Source organism: Phlebotomus papatasi, chromosome 1 (genome assembly GCF_024763615.1).
Source record: "Phlebotomus papatasi isolate M1 chromosome 1, Ppap_2.1, whole genome shotgun sequence".
In the NCBI taxonomy this organism is placed as follows: Eukaryota; Metazoa; Arthropoda; class Insecta; order Diptera; family Psychodidae; genus Phlebotomus; species Phlebotomus papatasi.
In genome coordinates, this window is record NC_077222.1 from 46436085 (window position 1) to 46457119 (window position 21035).

Consider the following 21035-nt stretch of genomic DNA (forward strand, 5'->3'; position numbering starts at 1 on the left):
GCGTTGACTGGATTGTTCTAAGACTTCCTCGCGACTGATGGATTGATAATGTGGCTTCGGGATTGTGTGAATGGATACGAGCCGAATCACAGCATCCCACGAATCGGATCCGAAAGGCTTGCGAGGATAGCAATACCGGCAAAAAAGGGGTTTTTGTCCCATTCGTTCAAAGCCCCTTCATATCCCCACTAAAAGAACAAATTTTTGCACCACCACTACTGTCCTTCCAATACATTTTGTGATATATTAATATTATACATTATGTGTATAGATATATGCATAATATATACTGTATATCCTAATTTTACGACATTGCATTGTCTATAGCATATTAATAAGAAAAAAAAAAAGAAATTAATATGTTTTCATTCAAGTGACTAATGAACATTAAATTAAAACTCTATATAAATTCCTTTGCAAACCCCCTAACCCCCGTTTATATATGTACAATCAATGAGCTTGGGAGCTTTTAGCGACTGTTTGTAGAAAGTGGAAAGTTCTGCGCCGTAGATTCATGGTTCATGGAGTACATGTCCTTCGTATTCCTTGTGACCTCTACGAGATGGCACTTGTTACACGGTGGGTGTGTACGACGAATCACATTTAAAGGTATTTTTGCACACATTGATTAAATTTATTTATTTTAAATTATTTCTTGAATTTCATATGATGTGTAAATACTGTACTAATCAGTGCCACACAGATTAATAGATGTTATAAAAAAAAGAGGAAAAAGCTTAACATTTCAACTCCACTTATAAGTTATGAATTCAATATAAAGAAATAGATTAATCCTCGGTGTATTCAAATGGTTCTGGGGCTTCTGGCTCCTTCACTTCCTCATTCTTGGGACCAAAAGCAGCAACAGGCTCAACCAAAATCTGCTCGGTCTTTGCAGTATGCTGCATCATAATAATTCCACCAATAGTTACATCCTTCAATGGAACATAATTCTGCCCCTCTGCTACAGTAATAACCTGTGTCAAGACAAAATGATCAGACAAGACAATAAAAAATGTGAGAAATCAGAATTTTAGGATCTTAATATTAATACAACAATAAAAATAAATACTCAGAAAAAACTAGTATTGCTCTCTTTTATTATCATCCTTAATCTAAGCTATTAATTTTTAGCTCACGTTCAACTAATATGTGGGAGAATGGATGGAAAGGGACAGATAATCCTAATCGGCTTATGTGGGTGAGATTCTTAATGTGAGCTAACTTGGAATGCATGCAAATTCGATTTAGACCTGAAGTTGTGGGACGCCATTCCAGTTATTTTGAATCAAATTCGTGAAATTATACAAATTTTGTATTTAAACCAAAATATCAAAGATTTGGATGGAGTGACAGAAAAGTGATAAATGGGTGAAATATAGACCAGAATGTTCTCTATAATTTTACCGTAGAACTTGATCTGATCGATTAATCAGAAGCCGAGATAATCGAGGTCGTTTGTTTCTCAACTCGTTTTTTCGACCAAAGCGCCCCAAGTGTTCATTTGATGAACTTCAACTATATCAAAGAATTGTTGTATTTTGTGAGACTTTCCATGTAAAACCCTATTTTAAGTGTCTTGGTCGAGTAGAAGCAGTCAAATTGGTATCCGAGTGGTTTCAAAGCCTTATTATGGGAAAAATCAATTTTTTCACACTTAAACGGCAAAATCGGACAGATCGCCTTATCTGATCGAAAAATGATGTATGGACGAAATGTAGACACGAATGTTCCCTGCAATTATGTCGAAGTAATCATCAAAATAGGCTCAGTGGTAGTCGAGATAATTGAGGTTATGTGATATTGAAATTGGTTTTTCGACTGCGGAGCCTCCGGTGTTGGTCCCACGAAGCTCAAATGTTCTAGAAAGTTGTAGAATTTGGTGAGATCTTTCGTTTAAGCCCTCATTCATCAAAATCGGTCAAGTGGAACCAGAGATATGATTTTTTGAATTTCGTAAACTTTGACCCCTCATATCTCCGGTTCTATTATAACCACAGCGCACTTACGCCCCATTTTGGAAATGCCCTAGACTGGACTATAATACTCTAAAATTTCATTAACTTGCACAAAGGAATTTTTGAAAAAAATGAGTTTGAATTTCGATAAATTTTGACACTATCGCAGCGCCACCTGTGGTGAGTTTTTGAACTTCCATCTGAAAGTGCTCATCGATACGAAACCAAAAAGCCAAAATTTAGGTCGATATGTTAATTAGAACCGGAGATAGAGTCCGGTCAATATTCGAACTTTGACCCCTTATAGCTCGGGTCAGGGGTTATGGATCGACTTAAGTATTTTTTTGTTTGATAGGTATAATCAGCGGCTACAACATACTAAAATTTCAGCCCGATTGCAAAAAGGAATTTTGAATTATTTAACTCAGAAAATTTAAAAATCTTCTTTTTAAAAATAGCGCCCCTAGCGGTAGTTTTATGAACTTGCGATGTTAGAAGGGGAAGTGGCATTTCACGAGAGCTTTCCAAAAAGCCCTCACTTTTTAAATTCTGACAATTAGACCAGGAGTTATGGCCATTTTAAGAAATTTTTTTTGGACTTTTATAGCTCGGGTCAGGGGGGTCGGGGGACCTTAAGTTTGGTATTGATCGAAAGCCCTAAGGCCCAGCTATAACATACTAAAATTTGAGCCCGATCGATGCCATAGGGGCGGAGCCATTAAGAAACAAAAACATGGGGGTATTCAAAATGGCGGAAGGAGGGGTGGGGGTGGGGGATCAATACTCCATGTTGCAATTTTCATACGATATATAACCTTTGCCGAAAACCGCAAGTCGATATCTCTTTTAGTTTAGGAGCTATTAAGCTCCAAAGAGCAGCCGGATGGGCGGACGGACGAGAACGGTTTTTAGCCATCCATATATTCGTGATCAGGAAGTGTCAAAACACATTCTGGCAAAGTTTGGGGCCGATCGGAGGACATGAGATTTTGTTAGGATTATAGTAGGTGAGATTGTTAAAAATCTCACCTAATAAAATTTTCACTTTTTAATGACTCAAAATGCAACTTTTTTTAAAACTAGTTTTTCGAAGTGACTATTTTTATCTAGGTTTTTCTAATATTGATATCTTAATTCTAGAATATTCAAATAACAAAACAGTGAGATTCGTTTTTATCTCGTGTTGAAAATGTGTCCGTAACATTGAATATAAAAAGTGGTTTATCTTTCCTCGAACAACTATACAGAGAAAAGTCGATTATGTCAATACTTGAGAACAGTAAAGTACTAAAAAAAACATCTTCAGTTTTCATTGGAATACCACCATAGGGCACTATAACATTCCAACTTCCATTAAAATTAAAAAAAAAAGTATATTACTACCAACCAACTTCAACAATAGTGTCCCTCTGAATAGAAAAAAACCAGATGAGCTTATGGCAGCTGGGATTCTTTACAAGTGGCCTAATGTGACCTAATTTGAAATGCGTGCAACTCGAAGTGCTTGCAACTCAAAATGCGTGAAAGTTCGATTGTTAGTGGATAAAGAATCACATTAAGTAATCTGTGTTGTTCACGGTGGAAATTAACAAAATTGCCTCGACGCGATTCTTTACACCCAAAATTTAACTCACAATCAAATTTCACAAATTTCGAGTTGTAAGCACCCCGAGTTGCACACATTTCGAGGTCACTTGTAAAGCATCTCAGCTACCATAAACTTATCTGGGCTTATCACTGGTCATTTTCTATTTTAAATTTAAATAGTCTGAGTGCAGAAGGATAACAAAAGAAAAAAAACCAGTGATAAGCAGAGATAAGCTTATGGTAGCTGAGATTCTTTACAGATGACCTCGAAATGTGTGCAACTCGGGGTGCTTGCAACTCGGAATGCGTGAAAATTCGATTGTGAGTTGAATTTTGGGGGTAAATAATCGCTTGTAGTACTCAACGAGAGCTTTCCAAAACACTGAAATCTTTCCAAAATTCCATGTGCGAGAAAAGTGGGTCACTCCTGGTCCCAGAAGTAGATAGCCAAAAAAGACGTTGCAAAAAGTGTCTTCCTCGACATAAATGGTTCTGGATGACCATGGTTTATCCATAGCAGATTAAGTATACCAGATTCTAAAAGCTAATGAACCAAGCTTTCCAACAATAGTTCACTCATCCAATTATATTCATCAGGAGCTGGGATATACCACTCCAAACTTTCAACCTCTTCTCTGACAGAATATATGTGCTCATCTAATATAACTCGGGTCAGGGAACATCGAGGGAGGAAAGTGACCCGCCGTAGGAAAGGTCTGAACCTCAGCTACAACACACTAAAATTTAAAGAAAAATCATCGTCTAGTTATAGTTATAGTACTCCAGGAGAGCTTTCCAAAACACCAAAATTTTTCAAATTCTGACAATTAGAACCGGAGACATTCATTTGAAAATTATATTTTTAATCCTTATAGTTCGGGTCAGGGAGGTATGGGGCTTTAATTTTTTTTTTAGTCGAACTCTGTTGAGTCCAGCTGTAACATACTAAAATTATCGACATTTCACCTTCGCCTAAAACCGTTTGTCGATATCTCTTTCCGTTCTGTCTCCAGAAGCGTTTGTACGCCGGACGGGACGTACATGAAAACAATTTTTTAGCGCATATGATATTCGTGATCTGTGAGTGTCAAAACGTTTAAATTCAAAATTTGGGGCTGATCTAACGAAGTCGGATTTCTCCTTGGACCACAAAGTTTGAGATAGTAAAGAATTTCAGATAAATTATAATCGTAATTATAATTATAGTTATATTTAAAAATGGAATGGTTATGAAACTCATTAAATTATACGTAATTTTCCATTACAACAGATAAGAAAAAAAAGAAAATTGAGATATTTTACATAAAAAATAATAAAAACCTTCAATTGCTGACGAAGAATCCTTGCTGGATTTTGCAGTATTTCGAAATTCGGTTCAGGTTCTTTCTTTTCACGTGTTGCCTCCTTCTCCTTCAATTCCATTTCAGCTGAATCGTCCTTCTTGGCAGAAGTTACCCCTGTAAACATACAAAAGTATGTATAAGAATAAATAAAATAACAAGAAAAAAGAAAAAACGTTTTTAAAGAGAAAGGAGTGTCTCTTTAATAAATCAACCATTACCGGATGATGTTGAGGATTTCTTATCCTTTTCCTTCTTTTCCTCTTTACATTTTTCTTCCTTAGATGGTTTATCTTCTTCCTTTTTTGACACTTTCTCATCGTCCTTGCCGCCGCCAGAACATCTTCATCCACCTCCATTTTCTCATCATCTTTCTTATCTGCTGTTTCACGACGTTTCTGCCGTGCTGCAATTGACAGCACAGCAGTGGCCACCTTTTCTCTCTCCTCTGTCTTCTTCTCCTCCATTGGCGCGGGATAAGCATAGAGCGAAGGACGAGCCGCAGATTTCAGCTCTAATTTGGGCATCTATTCAAATACACAATACTCACACTAATTCCAGCTAAAAAGATTTAAAAAATATATTTGCTTTTCTCACCTTTAGATCAGAGTTGAGAGCGATCAAACTTGTTGGGCTAAAAGCCAGGGATAAGCAATGGGCCAATGGGAACCAATACCAATAATTGGTAAACACTAACATTCCTACAACAGCTTGAAGATTGGTGTGACCTGTGCGAGACTGGAGACTTACAGTGACATTGCGACCGCCAGCATCAATTATTCCCTGAGCCAAAATTGCCCCATATTTTGCCATAACATCCTCGTGTTTATTTGTTATTACTTCCGCATAGAGTTGACGGAAGAAACTAGTTTTAGGACACGTCTGATCAGTGTGTTGAATCAAAATCATTGCTGAAGCAATCTATATAACATGAAGAATATTATTTGATTTTTTTTAACTTTCCATATATATTATAAAGAATTAAAAAAAAAAAAATCCGCATTAAAGAATTTAGTTTCATTTAGTTTCATCATCCAATGTATCATTTTAAGTTAGTCTATTTATCAATCCCTTTATCTGTGCGGTTTTATTTGCACATTTTAAATAAATCACAATAAATACCCTTTATGATAAAGCTACTTAGTGAAATTACCCAGAAAGTATACATTTGATAAAAATATTTCTTACGCTTTATACCTATTTTGTATAAAAAAAAAAGTCACTCACCAAAGCACCTTGACGCACAAAGTTGACAGGATCAAATTTTACTATTGGTTCAAGCAAAGCAATAGCTTCCCTCAAGCCAGTTCCAGCACAAGCAATTCCAAGGGCCATTGCGGCACCATAACGCACATGTGGATTATATGACTCTGCCAGAAGAGACACAACGGAAGGACATTGTTCTGGCGTTCTTCAAAAGAAAAGAAAGAACAATAAACAACCTTATTTAATACATGCAATACATATATGAAAAATAAAAGGTGAAAGTGAAAAAGTCGGGTCCGGTTGTTCGTTTAGAATATATAAAGATGAAAGAATTCAGTGAAACATGTTAAAATATAATTTTACCAAATGTTCGAGTTCTAACAAATGTCGATTAAATTGTAATATGCATTTATGCTATACTTTTACTTCGACCAGCAGCTCCTAGACGTGGTAGCTGTTAGATGGATAGACGGACTGCCGAACAGACGAGCAAATAGCGTGTGACGTCAACAAACTCGAAACTTCAGTTTACCAAAATTTGACCAAAATATGACCCTTTATGGGGTAAGCCGTTTATATATAATATATATAAAATAATTATGTGTGTGTGTGTTTGTGTTGAAAAATACATTATCACAGCAATTGAACACAAGTGTGGTTTAGTAACGTGAGTAAAATCACTTAAAAGCTAATTACTTTTACATACGTGTGATATTTAAAGCAGAGTATGGGAAAATAGTTTTCAAGCAAACATTAACAAAATTTATCATACCACATTTGATATAATTGTGATATAATTTCATGAACATTTTCTCTTAGCAAAATTTTATAGTATATATATATATATATATATATATATATATACTATATATATATACTATATATATATATATATATATATATATATACTATATATATATATATATATGAAAACATATATATATATATATATATATATACAGTGGTGGCCAAAATGATAAGACCACCTTTGATAAGCCTACTTTTTTACCTTTTGTAATTTTTTATTACAATGCGGTGAAATAATTTTGATGTACAAATGTTCAAGTGATATCCATACGTCGAATAAGTGTTCTTTTAACTAACTCTCACTTTCAATTTCAAGACTTTACGAACATTTTTCATTACAGGCGGGTATCTTGCATCTAGAAGAATTAGGTCATTAAGACTTGGTCCATCTGTCCCTGTTCCACACCCCAAAACGGAATGGTTTAAGCGAACATTTGTTTATACGGCTCCTACTTTATATAATTCGTTACCTGACTTAATGAAGTCTCCAGCCCAAACCCGTGGGGTTTTCCTTAAAAAGCTTATCTACTCTTCTATGGACTGAATACAATTCATCCCGCATACCTAAAGCTGGTCTGTAACAGTGACAAGTCGATGCCTGGTAATCAAGTGGTTAATTTTGTCCGGTGTGCTTTTACATTGTTAAATTCATCAAACTACTCTTCGCGTTTCTTTTTTTATTTATTTTGTGGACGGGTTTTGCATGCGATTCGTCAAGTTGGGATCTCTTCGGGGCCCTAAGCCTTTTCTCTGCCCAACAACTTTGTAATGAGGTTTCGCTTCCACAATCTTGGATCCACTCGTATTAACTGAACTATTTCTCTACTTACATTTTTTTGGTTTTCTCATATAACAGATTTTTGCTTGAAGTTGTAAGAATTTCCTCGGGTCTTATGCGTCCGGTGGTTATTTTTGGCGTTGGCTTCACTTTTTATGTTTTTGTTACGCCAGTGATTGGCCATGCTTGTGATTTCTTTATTTCAATTTCTATCTTACTTATTATCAGCATTTATGACCTCTTATATTAGCTCCTATCACTCTCTTTTTTGCAGTTCCCCTCTTTTCTTTTACTTCCCTTTTTCTTCTCATTTCTTCGCGCGGTCCAGGTCCTGAATTATTTTTTGATATTATTATATCTATAATGTATTTTTGGCTTATACGGTCTGAGAACCAAGGTTTCTGCCGTTTACTTGAGGAGACCGATTGTGAAGTCGGTCGGCAGCCGCATTTTTGAGATTGATGAAGCAAATAAATATGTTATTATTACTATTATTATATTTTGGCCATTAGAGATCTCTATTTTGACATATAGTACGTGAATAGTGATAATGTGTTCGGACAATAAAATAGGACCACAGTAATAAACTCAAATTTATTTTAATTATTTAAAAAATAACAAAAATTTTAGTGTAACGTCAATAAGTATTTAGTGTCTTGACAATTAATTTTCCAAGTTTGGATAAAGAAAACTCTGAGAAATTGGAGCAAATATAGAACTTTCTTGAACATTTTTCGAGGTGAAAGCTGTGTATGTCTCCTCTCGAACAAAATTTTTAAATCTATGGTATACAAGAGCAAATATCATTTTTCCATGTTTCAAGGATATAAACACTATGTTATCATGTTCATTGTTCCAAGTAACCCTGTTGTTCAAAATCTATTTCTAACTCAGTCAGGACTTATCTGAGAACCTTTTTAAGCAAAATTTTCCTATAGAATACCTTAGGATGACGTGCTAGACTGATTTCGACATATTGAACTATTTGAAAATCCTGAATTATTGTTGTTTTCTTAATACTACTGACCCGTGGAACCGATGACCGCCAAAATTCCGAGTCTTATGTTTACGTAAACACCATATTGTATTATGGCTTATTGATTTTCGTAATTTAATGTAGTCAGCTATGATATTCACGATCATTCCATATGCTTTCGTAGCCTCAAAAACCTAATAGAGCCTCTAACAAGAAAGTTCTATATTTGCTCTAATTTCTCAGAGTTTTCTTTATACAAACTTGGAAAATTTTGTCAAGACATTAAATAATTATTGACGTTACACTAAAATTTTTGTTATTTTTTAAATAATTGAAATAAATTTGAGTTTATTACTGTGGTCCTATTTTATTGTCCGAACACATTATCACTATTCACGTATTATATGTCAAAATCTCTAATGGCAAAAACAACAATTATTCGACGTATGGATATCACTTGAACAATTCTACATCAAAATTATTTCACCGCATTGTAATAAAAAATTACAAAAGGTAAAAAGTAGGCTTATCAAAGGTGGTCTTATTATTTTGGCCACCACTGTATATATATATAAATTACAATTTTAAAAATCCAATAATAAATCAACCTGCTCTTAGAAAAAGAGAGTGTTATTTCCTTATTCGAAATTGAATGCAATTGGATCTCCTTTTTACACAAAAAATAGTGGCGGCTTGAGAAAATCTTAACATCTCAACAATTTATTGTAACTACAACGTGTGTTCTGTCGCTTATCTCGGTAAAGTATCCGCATTGTCACTAAAAATGTGGTAAGTATTTAATAAGCTATATTTTTTAAGAATCATTTCAAATCTAATTTTGTGTATGCGAAATCTAGCAACAATAAGTATTACGAAAAATTAAATATGACATAGGAGATTTTTTCAGGAACCCTTTGTCCAAGATATAAAAAAATACATTTCTTTTTGGTCACTCAATCATTGTATTGGACAGAGAAGATAAAACGAAAATTATGTTCGAACTCTACTTTAAACCTTAAGTTTTCCACGAAAGTTTTGTCAAATGCTCCTGGCGTTGTATTATAATTAATATAAATTATAGTAATGGAATTTTGAATACACTTCTAAATAAACATATTGAAGAAAATACTCCCCTTCATTACGTTCAAACAGAAATGATTGTGTAGAAAATTTGCTTTTAAACACATTTTCCAAAATTGACAAATATGAATAATAGCCTCAGACATTTTGTGTGTCTCCTAAAAAATTACGAAGTCACGTTTCTCTTTTCATCTTTTCATTGTGAGCTGCTGTCACATAATAATAAGAATTTGTTGCTCTCAACGCAAAGAAATATACGATGAAGGAGATGGAGAATCATCCAATAGGTGAGGACGTTTACAAAGTTATTATCGTACCGAAAGTAATTAATTACCGTGTATTCTTTTATATTGTCTATCGCTGACTCGTTTAATCTCATTAATGAGACTTCAGACCCATCAAGTGAAATTCATCATTTCTGTACAAATCATTAGGTTAATTTTAAAAATTAACGGGACAATTTCCACAAAGGATACCTAAATCTATTTATTAACGATTTTTTATCACTTGCCAGCAATTTAAATTTTTTATTTGTATTTGATCAGTCGTTTAATAATACTAATATAATACTCCCTCCGTCCCAAAAAAAAGTCGTACGTTTGGGGAAAACTTAGGGATTAAAGAATTGTTTTACGGAATGTTTTTGTTAATAGTAAATATCTTACGTATGAACTATTCTCCATCTTCAGTAGTAATATTGAGGTCCACCTACCACGGTAAGATAAGGAACTGGTGTCTTGAAGATTTATTTTTTTCACTTTTTTTTCGAAGAGCTCCGGTCGATATGTAACTTTTGAAAATTCTACTGCAATTAACGTTGTTAACTAGAATTTTATTTAAAAATTTAGTGTACCAAAGAAGGGATTTATAGTTCTTTTCGTTATACCATAACAATGGGTCTAAATTCACAAAAAGGGCAATAAAACCAATCTTGCTCTTTTTTTCTACGTTCTGTGATATGGGTGCTGAATGGTTGGAGATTAAGATTTGATGTATTTGGACGACTCCCACCCCCCGTTGGTCAACTTTTGGATTTTCAATATGTTCCTAGTTTCCCCCGCCCCTCCTCTTCCTCAGAAAAAAAAATCACACTATATGTTTTTGAGCAATCCAAAAAAACAATATGGTTTTTGGAAGGGAGGGAGGGGGGGGGGGTAAATGAGGGGTAGGGTAATGATCCCAAGGTCGACTTACGGGGGCGCCGCCGAAGGTGCAAAGCTTCTATCTTCAACCTTTTGGTACTTAAATCTTACTAAAAATATTGAAAAGAAAGATGTTTTTAACACATTGTTTTCTTATCTTACAATCGTAGGTGGACCTCCATATTACCAATTGAAGATGGAGGATAGTATGTATATAATATATTTCCAATACACAGCATTTCTACTTTACGCCGTCTCTTCCTAGCGATTTTCTTCCAAACGTACGACTTTTTTTGGGACAAGAATTTTTCTCAAACGTACGACTTTTTTTGGGACGGAGGGAGTAATAATAATGGCGGCACAACGTTCATAGAGGAACTTGGCCTTCCCACAAGGAGAGTTCGGGACATCCATTATTATTTTTCTTATACTTATTAATACTTTCTTCACCGAGAAAAATTTGGATGGTATTTTCTACAAATCGTGTCTTTAAATTCTACTATCTCAAAAGATAGTAGAAAATACCTTCCTCCATAGAAACTTTCCTTTAGAATCTACCATCTCGACATTTTAAAATTTACTATCCTATTGATAGTAAATTCTAACAGCCGGATGGTAAAATCTACTATCCTCATTTAGATTTTACCTTGACCTCTCTTAGATTCTAATATCCGGGAAGTAAATTTTACTGGCCGCATATTAGATGTTAAAATTTAACTGGAAGACAGTAAATTTTAACGGAGGATAGTAATTTGGATTGAAATTACTATCAAAGCCAGTAAAATTTGCCATCCTGCTGTTAGAATGTCATTTTGGAATATCGTGTGCGCCGATGCAACGGTTCCCGATATGCTTTGAATACATTATAGCAATTCGTGGCGCAGCTGGAAGATGGTCGACTGTCATCACAAAGGTCGCGTGTTCAAATCTCGACTCAGTTGTCAATGTTGGAAAAAGATTTTCACGCATCAGAATGGCTTGAAATACAGAGCATGTTACCCAAGAAGGGCCCCAAGCCCCTCAAACAGTGGCCAAAAATCAATGAAAATAAGGAAAAATAAATTTTTCCGACATTTTTCATTCTAATATCCGGCTAGTAAAATTTACTATCCTGCCAGTAAAATTTACCATCCGGCTAGTAAAATCTAATAACCGGGATATTAGAATTTACCATCCGGTTATTAGAATTTACTATCTATGCAATAGATTCTACAATTTTTGACAGTCCAATTTAATATCGCGTTTGCTGGGTGACTTTTTTACTATCCGGCTATTAGAATTTTGTATGGAGGATGGTAAATTTTACCATCCACATTTTTCTCGGTGTTATACTTTAATTATACTGTGCAAGTTAATTTATTGTGTAGTAAAGCCGCAACTTTAATTTTACCTGTATTCAAATCATAATTTTACAAATTCATAACGTTTTTTTTTTTTTAATTCAATACCTATATTATATTTGTCGAGTTTTTGAATGAAAATTAGAAAAAAATACATAATGTAGGTAATTTTTTTACATACAGTAGACTCTCGCTCAATCGGCTCTTTATCAATCGGGCGAAAAATTTTGTTGACAATTTTCACGTTTAATTATGAAGCTAATTTGCTCAAATTCGATATAGTTCTTGCTATTTTATCGTAATTCTTTATAATTGAGCGCTTTTTGTGGAATTTACAAAGGCGTTGACGCCCAAATCTATCGATAAATCGGATGGAATTTTGCCCCAAATGCTCAATTGAGAGACAGTTTACTGTAATTACATTTACTCAGAAAGAAAATTACTAAAATTCAGTAATTTTCACCAATTTGAGAAATTATACAGAATAGATTCTATTTTTTTAGACTTTAAACAAAATGATTTACCTAAATAAAGTACTATTAAAGGATTTATGAAATAACATGAATTTAATTTTCAAGAGTTTTTTACAATTGTTGTTGACAAAGCAGTAATGTAATTTTGCTTCTGTTCGATGTATTGCCACGCATACTCTTTCTGCTCATGTGTATTCAGCCTCTGTCTACTTGTCGCAGACAAAATGCCTTACATCACCTTCTCGTAAAGCTTTGGATATCTCTCAAGTCAGTCGTCAAATTGAATTCGTCAGTGTCGCACCAAGCATTATATGTGCTATTCAAAAAGTTCTTTTTAAAATTATATGACTTGTTCGACACGTACAATACTATTTAGTTACACTCTACTCTTAATGGAAAACATTTACATATGTTTAAAACTGAAATGAAATTAAAAGCAATATAAAATTTAAACTGTCGATCCACTGTTTGTTCTGTGAATAATCTTGAAATGTTTCAATAGAATATCAATAGAAATTCAATGCCGCAAAAACTGACATTACGAGAGCGCGTTGTGAGAAAGTCATATCGTGAGAAACACTAAACCTAAAGAATAATACTGAAATATAAAAAATAGTGATAAAACTTCGTTTATTCATTAACTGAACTTAAAGGCTAGCAAAGTGTAATTTCACGTAGAAAATAGTGAGTTATAAACACAGTATTTCAAACAACACTAAGAAATGGATTATCTGTTTTAATATTTGCAAATGGCTTTGACCGCCACGATGTAGTATTTGGTGCTGACTGCGATAGGCAGTGTCGTATTTTTAAATAATTCAGATTTTAAAATATTTTTAAATTAAACGAAATTATACATACATCGAGATATTTTTTTGTGCAAACCAAAATTATCAAACCTGTTGTTATATAGTATTAAAATTTTAAAACTGATTAACAAACTTAAATTTAATTAAGAATAGGATTATTTTGTATTAAAAAATTAAAAATGGTATTTTTTAAATTCTGCATATTTTTCACATTGTCGTAAATACAGATATGAGATTTATTATAATTTATGCTTTATCTATAAAACATATTTACAAGTTATAATCACTAGATAAAATGAACAACCTTTTGTTCAAAAATTCAACTTTCATGTAATGCATAAGGGAAACTGAAGCAAGATTTGTCAAAGCAGATATATAATTCTTTCACGAACTCTCACAAAAATCAATCGATTTATAAAGAGAATATTAAGAAAATAAATTTACTGCATTACAACTTTTCTAAAAACTTCTTTTTCCTATTTAGGTAGGTAGAGAATATGTTTTTCGAACCATTTTCTAAAAGACTATTTTGTGGAAATTTTTAATGCTTTGACAAATTTTGTCAAATTTGGAAGAATTTCTTACGTTTTACCCTCGCAAATGCAAAAAATATCATAAGTCAGTGTCTTTTATTTTGGAAAATATTGATATTAAAATTTTCGATTTAAAGAAATTTTACCTCAATTTCTTATACTGTTAGAAATGAAACATTTATTATATATAAATAATTATAATTCAAATGAAATACTGCAAGTAAAATAACTATTATATAAATAGTTAGTATAGAAATACTTAATTTGTGAAAAAGAAACTCTTACGATTTCTTCCTAAAAACTATAGAGTAAAATACTTTCAATACTGGCTTGTGGGGACGACCAATAAGAAAACCCATTTGATTTTATTAAGTAATTATTAATCCTTATATTATATTAAAAAAATATGTACTTTTAAAAACGAACTTTATATATTATAAATTAGATAAAAACTTGTTATATTTTAATTCTTAAAACCTTCAAGAAAAAAGCCTATTTTGCAGTAAAATAAAGAAAAATATTGCTCATGCAAGATAATTAATTGCTGTGTGGTGCTTATTTAAATATGTCTGGGATACCTATAGGCATAAACATACATAAAATCAAATTGTGTGTGTAAACGTAGAACGCTTTTTATTCCAAATATTACCTACCAGTAATATGAAAACAACCATATTTGAGTTTGAAAAGTAGGAAAAAACGGAAAAAACAGTACTTTACTTGACACTTGACTATTTATAGACAGGCATCTCGTTGCTGTCGAGTGTCATAAATCATAACCAGAAGATACTACAATGCATAGAGAATTTAACCTCAATGCGTATGTGACACTATTTATATAGAAACTGACATATCATTTACTTATGAAATTTTAACTCTTTAAGTAGAAATATTTTAAGAAATTGCACCCAAAAATCGCAAAATATCTATAACTGTCCAAAAATTATACAGTCAAATGGGCATACTTATAAAAATTCTAAAGTACATTCTGGAAAAGTGAAAATGATTAAAATATTTTTACTACTTATTACATTAATATCATCTTGACCTTGAAATCTGTTTCAAAATGATGTATCAAATGATTTTAGTATTTCATTTTTAGGCAAACAAAACATTCCGGCAGATGAATTATAACTTTACATAAGAATAGAGTATATAAATGTGTAGTCGTCTTCTTTCTTTCTAAACTTATTGGACTATTTTTACCCTAACGCAAATTGAATTCTAGTATAAACCTTTTAATCTAACACACTTTTTTAATTGCTAAAATATTTATGATCACATTAATGTCACGTTGCTGTACACTTAAATGTAACTCAACGAAAAATGTACATAGATTTTATAAATATTTCATAATCTTACACGCACAAGAATTCCCTAAATTGCGAACGGAAGTATATTTGTAATATTATTGAGCAAATATATGAAAAATCAGAAGAACATGTCGATTTTAAAAACAACATAAGTAGGTGGTAGGAAACATGTCTGACCCATTAAGTTCTACTTTTAACTAGAACACAGATTATTTTTCTAAAGTTTAGGATAGATATAAAGTTTGATAATTAACATTGTCATATTTGCCTTTCATTCCGCGCCATCCCTTATCTTCCCCACTAAAATCATCAAAGTTCTAGATTTTTTAGAAAATTAACCCAGTCTTTCCGCGCGAGATGTTGACAAAATGATGAAAATAAATTGGAGTTTGGTTCATAAAATTAAGAAGAGGAATGGTGTGGTAAGAAAGCTTATCTAGCTGAAGACTTGCCGGATTTCTAGAGCAAATGGCAGAAAGCCGTTCGAGACCGTAAAAACGGTCTTGTGAAAAATCTAATGAAGGGAACTAAGAGAACGGTGCTTCAGCGAGAAGCCATTGGATTAAAAACCTAGAAAAATCTCAATAAAATTATTTTTCCAAAGATATATTTGTGATTAAAAATATACTGTGATTTATGTTTGAGAGTCATTCTTCAAATAAGAAAATTTTCGTGCACACGTTTTATTTATTAATAAAAAAAGCAGATAAAAGGAAACTCACTCTAAAAATATTCATTAAAAGTATTCTTTGATCCCTATCTTTTTTCATAAAACGTATGTTTTGGGATATATTAGATGAGCACATATATTCTGTCAGTAGAAGAGGTCGAAAGTTTTGAGTGGTATATCTCAGCTCCTGACAAATATAATTGGACGAGTGAACTATTCTTCGAAAGATTGGCTCATTAGCTTTCAGAATATGGTATATATAATTTGCTATGCATAAACCATGGTCATCCAGAACCATTTATGTCGAAGAAGACACTTTTTGCAAAGTAATTTTTGGCCGTCCACTGATGGGACCTACTGATGGGCCGTCCACTGATGTCAGTATATAGACTGTTTGATAGAGGAATTCAAATGGTATATTTGTGGAAGAAACTTTTTTTTACATCTTTTTTTATTCATCCACTTTTGCAAGAAATGCACAGAAAAAATGACAGAAATCCTTCTACCCCATTTTCTGGACAAATTGATGAGATATCGACTTGCAATGTTCTGAGTACCCCCCACCCCCATAAGTTGATGTAAGTTTATCCTGCCCTCCAGAAATCACTCTTTTAGGAATATTTCAAGAACCAGATCATCGGTTCATTTCATTTTTGGATATGTTTTAGAGTGTCCTAGCGGACATTTCACCCATACATCTCAAAGACGTCCGACCTCTTCTTCTTGCACGTTCTAATAAACTGGTCAAAAGAGCAGAATTTATTCTGACCAATTTTCTGACCAAAGAGACAAAATTAGCGACTTTGAATATTCTGAGTACCCCCCAAAAGTCAATCTAAAATATGAGAACTAATGAGTCAAGCTTTCCAAGAATAGTTTACTCGTCCACTTATATTTGTCAGAAGCTGAGATACACCACTCAAAACTTTCGACATCTTCTACTGACAGAATATATGTGCTCATCAATATAATATTAAAATGGCTGGCAAAGCGTCCCAGGCTTTGCGAAATGCCCGAACTCGTGATTTAGACACTATTAGTTATCGATTCACCGAGAAAAATGGAATTTATTTAAATTGAATATTTTGTATTTAATGTTAAAAATTCTGGGTAAATATTCGAATCAATTGACTTTTCTTTCAATACAAACGAAATAATTTTGATTTTGAAAGTAATCACAATAATTTCAAATATTTGTGCATTCATACGGAGAATAAATAATTTTTCTTTTAGCGTGAATGTTTAAATATTTGAAATAAATACCTCAGCTTTTGAATCAAAGATAATATATGTTAAAAATAACAATTATACATTGAAAATGAAAAACTACACATTTATATTAAATGTGCAACGTTGTGTTGTCAAAAATAAAATTTTACTTTTGATTTAAAAGTACTGTTTTATGAAATCAAATGCAACAAGCATTTATTTAATGGGTAAAATTTAATATTGACATTTTTGTTTACGTCTTAATATTATCTGTATTTATTTCAAATGAAAAAGACTTTTTAAACAATTGTTTCAAAATTTTATTTCAAATGATTTTTTTTTCTATCTAAACATTAAATGACCAGGTATTAAATTGAATTGTGAGAAACTTTTCTGTATAAAATATGCATTTCATTTAAATGTAAAAATGAAATAACTTTGAGTAAATATTTGATACGAATGGTTTTTGTCGTTAAATATAAATAACAGTGGTTTTTACATTTACTGCAGTCGTCATAATTTGAAAAATTATTCATTTAAATTAGGGTGAAAATTAAATTCCTTTCATCATAAATATCAATACGTTTTAAGTGAATAACTACTTATTCTAATCGAATACAATATGTAAAAATAATTACATTTTATTATTTAAACTTAAACTTTAGCCAAATGAAACAACATGTCATTTGCAACTAATTTCACATTTTCGTAAAAACCCTCTTTTTCTCATAAGTTCGTAAAACTACAGCTAGGGGTGCTATAATTAAAAAGAAAACTTTCCAATTTTCTAAGTTAATTAGCTCCGGCTCTATAGCACGGATCGGGCTGAAATTTTGGTAGAGGGAGCGGATTGAGCTAAAAATTCTTCATGAATCTCTCTTAAACATGCCTAAGAAACTTACTTATGTTATAAAGAATAAGGTAAATACCAATTATTAAAGCATTCTTATTGATTAGGTTTTTTAAATTTTCATTTTAAAAAAATTGAATGAATTTCGCTCTAAATCATCCAAAAATTTAATATTTGGCTGGCGTACACGCACGAACGCAAATGCACGAGGGTCAGTGTATTGTGTTCTTCAAATGACGTGATTTGCATAAAATAAATAATATTACTTTCTATATGCATTGATTATAACAATTAATAATTTGAATGAAATTTATATTTATTTAGAATGAAAAACCAATCAAATCTAATACTATTTTTTGAATCAATAGCATAAGTATTTGAAAAAAAGGAAACTACATTCAGATCTATGACTGATTCCATCAGTACGGAAAACATTAAAACGAGTCAGTCTTGAAGAAGCCGCTGAGTTGAAAAGTTGTCACACAAATTATTTCCAATCTATTTGAAAATGAAAAAAAAACTAAAAAATGGTTACAGTGGATAAGAAAACTTATAAAGTTGCAAAAATCATCAAGTGATCGACAAAGAAATTTGATAAAGTGTTGGAAATCGTTAGATTGGGTAAGTAAAAAAATGTTTGCCAGAAAAGTATTAACCATATTCGGTAAATTAAATTAAATTTATTTCTTCTTTTAAGCTAAAATGGAATGTCAAACTTTTTATTATTTTATTTAAATTTAAAATTCGTCGTAAGAATTTTTTATTATTTAATATTTTACTAACGATTTGTAATTTTCGATATTGTTCAAGTTCAATCGATCATCCTGATTGCAAGTCATTGTTGATTGGAAACGTCCGTGAGCAGAAGCTGGAAAATTATCACCATATCTGTTTTATCGAACTACTTTTCTTCAAAAATTCCATCTAGGAGAGACCTAAATAGTATCAAGGTAAGAAAATTGATTTTTTTTGTAATGCAATAAGAATTACATAATTTGTGAAAGTTAGCATTGATCTTTACAAAGAAATATTGGACCTCGCATAATTTTTTTATTATAAAAATGTTAATTATATCAACTTATTTATGTTGAATATGTATTTTCAATTATCGCTTTGGAAAATATCATACTGGAAAAGTTTTTAATTTCATTTTTATTTTTATTCTTTCTTTTATCAATCGTGGTAACCGTTGAACCGTTCACTGGGAAAAGGACAATCATTGTCTTTTCCATGGAATTGGAAAAGTGATTCGCAGATAGCAGCAGAACTCAGAGCAAACAGTAAAGGACGTAAATCTGCAAAACACAACTTAGAAAAGTGAGCGCTGTAATAAAAGTAGACGAGGAGCACTACCACTGATCAAGTAAGTTACATTGAATTATTAAAAATTATTAACCGCCATTGGTGAAAAATAAATACTGTAGCCCTACAATTATTACCTGGAATTATAATTATCACCAGAATAAAAAACGAAATTCTACTAAAGTTTTGAGAAAACAAGATTCTATAATCAAAATTAATTTTTTATGATTAACATAAAAGGACATCATATTATACGTATAAGTTTTTTCGAGACTTATTGTTGGGTTCTTTTAAAGATTATGGGATAGGACAATAATTATTTCCACCAGTCTATTTTCAATAGTTATTTCCGCTATTTCAATAGATACCATATAGATTCAGATTTTTAATTCCATTTAATTTTATTTTCTGTCTTTCAGTTTTCATTATATCATCGTTTATTTTTACGGGGCAAAAGACAATCAGTCTTTTGAAGTATCTTATTTCTTCTGAAACTGGTAAACACTATTGGGAGAAAGCAGAAGAGCATACATCCAAAAGCTGAGAAGAAGACTTCACGAAACTACTAGAAAGTCGTGCAACACCCCATAGAAATTAATGTAATACAATTTTATTGTGAATACACATTATTTATGTCAAATAAATTTATTTTTGAAATCATAGCAAGAGTTTTTTAAATATACCCTGGTACTGTTATATCTACCCGAGGATATTATTTGATTTAATGTGGACGAATATCAAAGCAAACATATTTGCCATTGAATCTATGGTAAAGAACATTTAAATATACCAAGGAAATTTTTAATTTTACCCATTGTGTATTTAAATTAATGGTAACTCGTAGTTAAAACAAATATTTCTACTATTGAAACTATGGTAGTGTTACCCAGAAATTTTTGATTCTACCCATGAAAGTGTTTAAAATCCACTTTAGAAATAAAGTGCAAATGTATTTGATTTAAAAGACATGTTTTCTTTTCAAATACAGTGCCATTCAAAATAAATACAAATATATTTGTTGTGGCTATGATTACTGCCTTTCAGATCAAATGTAAAAATATTTGAAGTAAAAGTCGTCTGTATTCAAATCAAATAAAACATTAGAAACAAATGTATTCTACCATTGGGGCCAAAATACCCATAATTTCATTTGATTTTACCCAGAAAAACATTAATACTACCCATAAAATTTTTCTCGGTGTTATGAACCGAACCATTAACGGTTCATAACCAAATGAAATCGATTCAGATTAATCAAGAATTCCACGACCTTTCCAACCAACAGATACATGATCCCATTCGATTAAAAAATACTCTCTAGAGACTTTTTAACCTGTGACCTTGAAAAACCATTAGAAAAGATTCAGCTGTATTTTCGTATCGTAAAAAAGAGAAAAAAATCGCACGATGCGTTTTCGAGCAATCCCAAAAACATGGTTTTGGGAGGAAACGAAAGGGGCGGGGGAAAAGGAGCGGCATGTTAATGGTTCCAGGGTCGACTTTGGAGTTGAGGGATCTTCCAAAGGTCCCTAGTCTCTATTTATAATCGTTTGGGCTAGGCGTAACAACGGCCGGACACACAGATACACATAAGAACAAACAGCGTAACATAAAAAAAAACTCGAAACTTACGATTTCCAAAATTCTACCAAAATATGACCT

General features: G+C 32.1%; 2 protein-coding genes across 5 annotated transcripts in view; one reads left to right on the forward strand and one right to left on the reverse strand.

Moving 5' to 3' along the window:
- Positions 1–612: 612 nt before the first annotated feature.
- Positions 613–21035, reverse strand: part of LOC129799439 (26S proteasome non-ATPase regulatory subunit 1) — a 104743-nt gene continuing 84320 nt past the window's right edge. The window contains 6 exon segments of the mRNA XM_055843297.1: positions 613–977; positions 4866–5002; positions 5107–5226; positions 5229–5412; positions 5483–5806; positions 6113–6296. Of these exon segments, the coding sequence (XP_055699272.1) occupies positions 789–977; positions 4866–5002; positions 5107–5226; positions 5229–5412; positions 5483–5806; positions 6113–6296 (1138 nt within the window). The 3' untranslated portion in view covers positions 613–788.
- The window catches only part of LOC129799441 (5-hydroxytryptamine receptor 2B-like), a 23466-nt gene continuing 15388 nt past the window's right edge, over positions 12958–21035 (forward strand). For 3 of the 4 annotated variants that reach the window (XM_055843308.1, XM_055843306.1, XM_055843307.1), the window contains exon 1: positions 12958–13371. The gene's annotated coding sequence lies outside the window, so the exon portion shown is untranslated. The remainder of the gene's footprint in view (positions 13372–21035) is intronic. The other variant, XM_055843309.1, reaches the window with a different exon arrangement.